Source organism: Gavialis gangeticus, unplaced genomic scaffold (genome assembly GCF_001723915.1).
Source record: "Gavialis gangeticus isolate Ggan-Ray unplaced genomic scaffold, GavGan_comp1, whole genome shotgun sequence".
NCBI classification, from domain to species: Eukaryota; Metazoa; Chordata; order Crocodylia; family Gavialidae; genus Gavialis; species Gavialis gangeticus.
Window position 1 is genome coordinate 6,230,074 of NW_017729002.1, and position 6,327 is coordinate 6,236,400.

The 6,327-nt window shown below is 39.7% G+C and overlaps 1 protein-coding gene across 1 annotated transcript in view; it reads left to right on the forward strand.

The window, feature by feature from the left end:
- The window catches only part of GRIN2A (glutamate ionotropic receptor NMDA type subunit 2A), a 152,830-nt gene that overhangs the window by 56,550 nt on the left and 89,953 nt on the right, over positions 1 to 6,327 (forward strand). Inside the window, exons 3-5 of the mRNA XM_019507473.1 lie at positions 1,028 to 1,233; positions 3,685 to 3,853; positions 3,983 to 4,136. Coding sequence (XP_019363018.1) covers positions 1,028 to 1,233; positions 3,685 to 3,853; positions 3,983 to 4,136 — 529 coding nt within the window. The remainder of the gene's footprint in view (positions 1 to 1,027; positions 1,234 to 3,684; positions 3,854 to 3,982; positions 4,137 to 6,327) is intronic.

A 6,327-nucleotide genomic window follows, 5' to 3' on the forward strand; every position in this document is an offset into this window, starting at 1 on the left:
AGACACCCATGGCAAGAATGATTATAAAAAGAGGAGAACAGAGTGAGGACAAATATGTAATACAAAATGTCAATGTAAAATATGGATTGCTTTCCAAAAAGACCTAAAAGGGAGGCGGGAGGGGGGGGAAGATATTATTTATATTATTCACTCTAAATTGAGAGGCTTTGATTGCTTGCTAACTTTTTAAGGTTATTATACTTTAACTGAAACTATATAGAATAGATTATTTCTAATGAGAAGTAAAATATGCACAATTGTAATTTGCTTGTCAAATACAAAATTAGATCTTGGCCAATTTCAACAGGTCATAGAACAAAATGAAATGCTTGGCACTTTATTTCAGTCAGCTCTTAAAACTGAAATTAATAAATGATTCTGAACTTCTGAGCCCAGTAAACACAAAAGTAATATTCTGATGAGTTAATACAACTGCGAAAATGAAGTTTCAATTAATATTTGGATTGACCTAAAAACTGGCTTGAACTAGCTGTAAAGTTTCACTAAGGACATTTAGCCTGTTTTTATTAATTTGTTACCTAGAAGTTGATGTTTTAATAAAAAGGTTAGTTATCATGGTTTGGTAAACAAGTTGCTAGAGATGGGTAAAAGGAGAGATGAATAAAATGGTGATTATTTTGCCATTGCATAAAATCACCAGACAAAAATTTCTTTCTGAAGACATTTTAATCAAGGTTTTTATTGCAGATGTAAATATTATTCATGAAAGATTTGATTGCATTGTAACTCCAGGATATACAGTAGAAACTGGTTTTCTTATGGGAAACTGGAAGATGCTCATTTATGTTTTGTCTCTTAAAATCATGTTTGCTTAATTAACTTGACTATTGTGGTTTCTAAGTGTCAGCTGGGTATTTCTAAATCAGTTGTGAGAACAAACCATTAAGACAACAACCTTCCCGATATAGTTTGGTGTAGCTCTGGCCAGTACACTAAATGTTACATCTCTAATAATGACAGCTATGAGCTAGCAGATGTCAGCAGTGTATGTGTCTTCATGTTTCAGGTGGGCAAATGGGAGAACAAGACACTAAGCCTGAAGTATTCCGTATGGCCAAGATTTAGTTCTTTTATAGACAGCGATCCAGATGACAACCACTTGAGTATTGTTACCTTGGAGGAGGCCCCCTTTGTTGTAGTTGAAGATGTGGACCCTTTGACAGAATCTTGTGTGAAAAACACGGTGCCATGCCACAAATTTGTCAAAATTAAGTAAGTAAAAATTTATTGTGTAACACATTTCTCTAGGACACATCGTAGGGATAGCTTTACTTCTGGTTAATTATGTCTTTCGTCCTGGTATTTTTTTCTTCACTATATTTCCATTTGTTCTCATCTCCTTTTTTCCCTTTCCCTCTGTATTCCCCCTTTCTCTCATATCTATCTTAGTACATATTTTTCATTTCTGCAAGTTGGTCTGATGCACACTTTGGACATTTGTACACATGCTTATGCCACAGTGCCAGGTGCTTTTAAAAGTGTCTGGTGCTGCATCGCATGCATTTGTTTAAATGGCGAAATGTGCGACAGCACTGGGAAAATGGTGTCAGCATGCTTTGAGCTAAAACACATTGAAGATGTTAGTTCAAAAGTGCGCTGCCTCCATTTTCTCAGGGCTGATGCACATCTCACCATTTATACAAATGTATCAATGCCCCACCGGGCACATCAGCTCGCATGCAGAGCAGACTTAGTTAATTGAGTCAGCTCCAACACGCTGGGTCTCTGGCATGTAGGAGCAGACAAATGTAAGTTTATAAATGCCCCACTAATTTTAGTTAACTTTATACAACTGTAAATTGATGCATGTTAATTCAGTTACTGGATAAAGCAGTGAATAATCAGTCCTAAAGTTTTAGTCGTACAAGTGGTATAGAAGTAGATTCCATATTTTAAAACAAATGATACTTTAACAAGCATTTACTCTGTATCTAACCATGGTGAAATTTTCTTTATTTTCTAAATTGTCAATAGTTTGAGAATGGTAGCTACTGGAAAAAAAATTATGTTTGATATTTAGTAAGACAAAGCTTTCTGGGATGGAATGTATGATATGCTGGTTATAAAAATGTCCCTTGATTTTTATTTCCAAAGTATTTACTTGTTCTGCACTATTGGGTAGTCATTTAGGGCTAGTCCACTGAAGTCAGTGGGAAAATTCTCATTGACTTCAGTAAATGGATAAAGCCCTTGTCCACTTTGGGTGCTTACACAAGTGACATTTTTCACATGACTAGGCCCCTGAAAGCAGTGTACAGCTGCGCTGCAAAATGCTTTTAAAATGGCCGAACATGTGAAAAATGGACCCTGGTCAAATGAAATATTAGATTAAGGCACTCTAAAGCAGAGTACCTCAGGGAATTTGTTTTCCCTCCTGTGTTAATATTTCACAAGGACAAGGACTGGGGTAGGGAAGGGTGAACAGTAGTGCAGAAGTGTGGCTGCTTTGAATGGCCAAAGCTGAGGGTGAGGGGGTGTGGAACAGAGCCATGAGTTAGAGTGGAGCCCTGAACATCTGTAGGCACACTTTGTGTCTGTCTGCTTATCTGTTAAATTAATATAATGACAGAAGACTGTACCTCCCTCCCTCAAGTGTTGTGAGAGTTAAGCAATGTGTATAATATTGGTATGATAGACCCTGATCCAAAGCCATTAAAGCTCAGGGAAGCTTTTTGTTTTACTTTTAATAGCCCTTGATCAGACCCTGAGCTATATATATATATACTTCTCTTTCAGACCTGTGCTGAATACATATCATGGTCATGCAATATGTGTTCAAGTGAGCAAAACATTCTCTTTTTGAATTCCCAGGGATGGTTGTGGTTTTGGTAGTCTGCTTTCTCTAAATGTGCAGAATTTGTTTGGTGTCACTGAGAGTTGTGGTATTTAAAAGGGGCAGACTACCAAGGTGGAGAGCTGCCTTTTGGAACTGCAAGAATTTTGCCCTTGGTGTCAGTGTAGCACTACTGACTGCAACGACTTCATACAACTGTCATGTTGGAGAATTTCATAACTGCTAAGTAGTCAAGATGGAAAGTTAAAAAGACTAATTCAGACAATAAATCTCGGGCTATAACTGTTTTCTGGGCCCCTGCAATGTTCTTCTCAATATGGTAAAATGTTGATTTAAGTCACTTGTACTCATGTTCTGACCAACTTAGACTTGATAGGTTATTCATTTATCATTGAATTAGCGTAACGTGTTAAAGGTCCTTTTCTATTAAGAGTATTTTGTTTTAGGTACAATTGATGAGTCTTAAACAGGGTCCAGGGGCATTTTCATTAGTGTAGATAACTGTCTGTGCCTTGTGAAATTGGTTCTGGTACTTTTGGAGTTATTTCACAGCAGTGTGCTGCCACACGATCCCACCTGTTCCTAATGGATTCTCTTTGTAATACTTATTATACTAGTTATATTGTTGTTTTATTATTTATTTGATTATATGTAGAATGTCTCCTTCATTTATAAATACTGTGAATCGTGCTCTGAAGGAACATATTAATACAGGAGAAAGAAGAATATTATTTTTAGCCCCATATAGATATCATACTTACTTCCCTTTTGCCTCCATCTCCCAGCTGATCAGTACAGTGAACCTTTTTCATAAGAAATACCCTGGTTTTTTTCACAAGACTGGTTGTCTCTTTCTCTGCTGTTGACAGCAACTCAACTAACGAAGGAATGAATGTAAAGAAGTGCTGCAAGGGATTCTGCATTGACATTCTGAAGAAGTTATCTAAAACTGTGAAGTTCACATATGACCTGTACCTTGTGACCAATGGGAAGCATGGCAAAAAAGTCAATAATGTATGGAATGGAATGATTGGTGAAGTAAGTTCTGTTAGGTAAAAGAGCTCTTAAGTAAAAACTTGGCAATATGTATTTTAAATTTATCTGGGGACGTGATGTTTCATCAGTGAGTAAAATTATTATCTCTTCTTGTTCCTTTTCCTTGTTTAGGTGGTCTATCAAAGGGCAGTTATGGCTGTAGGTTCTCTCACTATCAATGAAGAACGTTCAGAAGTGGTTGACTTTTCAGTGCCATTTGTTGAGACTGGAATTAGTGTCATGGTTTCACGGAGTAATGGCACTGTTTCTCCATCTGCATTTCTAGGTATGATTTTCCCTTTCCAAATCACTTAATTGTGTTGCTTTAGACTTTGACAGGTTTCACTCTTTGTTAACCTGTATAGTGTATAGATGTTTTCTCTGACACATTTCTGTCCATTTTTGAATTAAACTTTAGATTGTTCGGACAGCAGGCCTATCTATTAATGTGAGTAAGGTGCATAGCACAGCATAGAGAAGACTCGTACTTTAAGGTGAAATAACTGGGATCTAAATGATTAAGATTTCATCATGAACAACTTTTCCAAAAAAATTCTTCTCTAAAGCACTACCTCATAAAGATATTATGCTCTGCCCATATGAAAATTAGTACTTAAGTCCATAATATAAAAAAATGTTCCTTTGCTAATCAACAATGTGTTCACAAAGTAAAAGAAAACTGTGCTGTAAGCAGAAAAAATAATAAAAATTAGATTTTTTTCAGTGGATGTACATCCGCCTGTTGGCAACAGAGGCACTTGGCTTTAAGACCAGACACAGACATTATACTATTACTGGTCTAAGTGATCAGAAACTGTTCTAAACCCATAACAGGACACAGGTTTGGCACACATAGGCTGGTCTAAAAATGGCAGAGCCAAGTTTTAAGATAGATCTGGATTGATGTGCACTCAAATTTTATTGATTTAGGTTAGACTGGTGCATCGAATTTCAGAACTGGGTCCCTGTTGATTCAAGTTAGGTTGCCTTGCTGTCCACGAGCATCCCAGATTCGTTTGCAGCCCTTCACTAGCCTCCCCTTCCCAGAGGTATGCTAGCACTCACCCCACTTTTAGCTGCTCCAGCTAAGTGTCCAGTGGGCCCCGCCCCCAAGCTGTCACGGAACCAAGTCAGCACAGCCCCTTTCCAGAGCCCCGCCTCTTGGTTCCAGCCAGCAATCAGCCACAGGCAGGAAGCATGGGAGGGAATGGAGTCATCTGTGTAAACCCGGTCTTGCATAAACCCGGTCATGAAACACCGTATGATATATGCATGGACCTCAGTGAGCCCAAGAGAACCCCATGAGCATGTGCAGCTCCCAGAGGCCAACCGGGCTGCCAGCTACTGGTGAGCTTTCCCCCTCCCCCACCATGTCATCTGTCAGCTGCAGGCAGGCAGTGCAAAGGGTGAGGGGAACGCTCATCTGTGTCCAGCAGCCAAGTTAGGCTCCATGGGCCTATGCCTGGTTGCCTGGGTTCTCCTGGGCTCTGTGTCAGGTCTGCATGTACATCACGGGGTGATCTATGATAGGATTGAAGCAGGGACAGAGACGCCTCCCTTTCCACCCCCTTGCACTGCCTGCCTGCAGCTGAGAAATGCCTGTGGCCCTGCAGCAGGGGGAGGGGGAAATGCTTCCCCATGCCCAGCAGCCAGCCAGGGATGGCCTGTGCTCAGCAATGTCTGGCAGCCCGGGGAGCGCATGGGACATGCTGGGAGGTGTGCAGGAGTGCCCTCAACCTCCTGTCCTTGGCCAGTGCAGGCAGTTTGCATGGCCCCCCCACCCCACCACCAAAGGGCAAACTCGTGTTCTGTTCACTATAGATCTAACCTATACCACTTACAGAAGACCACAGAATTTAGATCAATTCTTCCTCAGGCTTTTTTGAATATACTTAGCCTAAAATATACTGTACTTAGCCTAAAAGTTCAGTATTATTTCCTGAGTATCTTTCCCTGAATAATATACAGGACACCATTATTTTGACCAACTTTGAGTCAATTTTTTATTTGCGCCTCTGGGTGTTGCAGTGGTGGGTTTGAACATGGGGCTTGAGGAAGCATTCCTATTCTCTCTCTCTTCCCCTTACTTTTCTGACATTCTTTTTTGTCTTATTCTTTTCCCTTTTATTCTTCTCCCCATTCACTTTTAGCTCTTCCTTAATGTTTCCATTTATAGGGGCTGAACTAAACTTAATTGTAGCTGAGGAGACCTGGAGCTGTCTTACAAAATCCATCAGAAAGTGACACTTAAAATTTCAATGAGGTATTTTCCACACCACTTCCTGGGCCACAGTGTTCTTTAAAATATTTTACCTCCTTATAGTTCACTAGTATATCCTGCTCTGTAGGGTTTGCAGACTGCTGTACACTGGGAAGGGATGGGAATACAGCAGTTTCAATACCAATGTTATTAGGATTTATGCAGAAGTCCAAACCATAAATTTCCAGGTAACTCGGGAATGAATTCAGTATTTTAG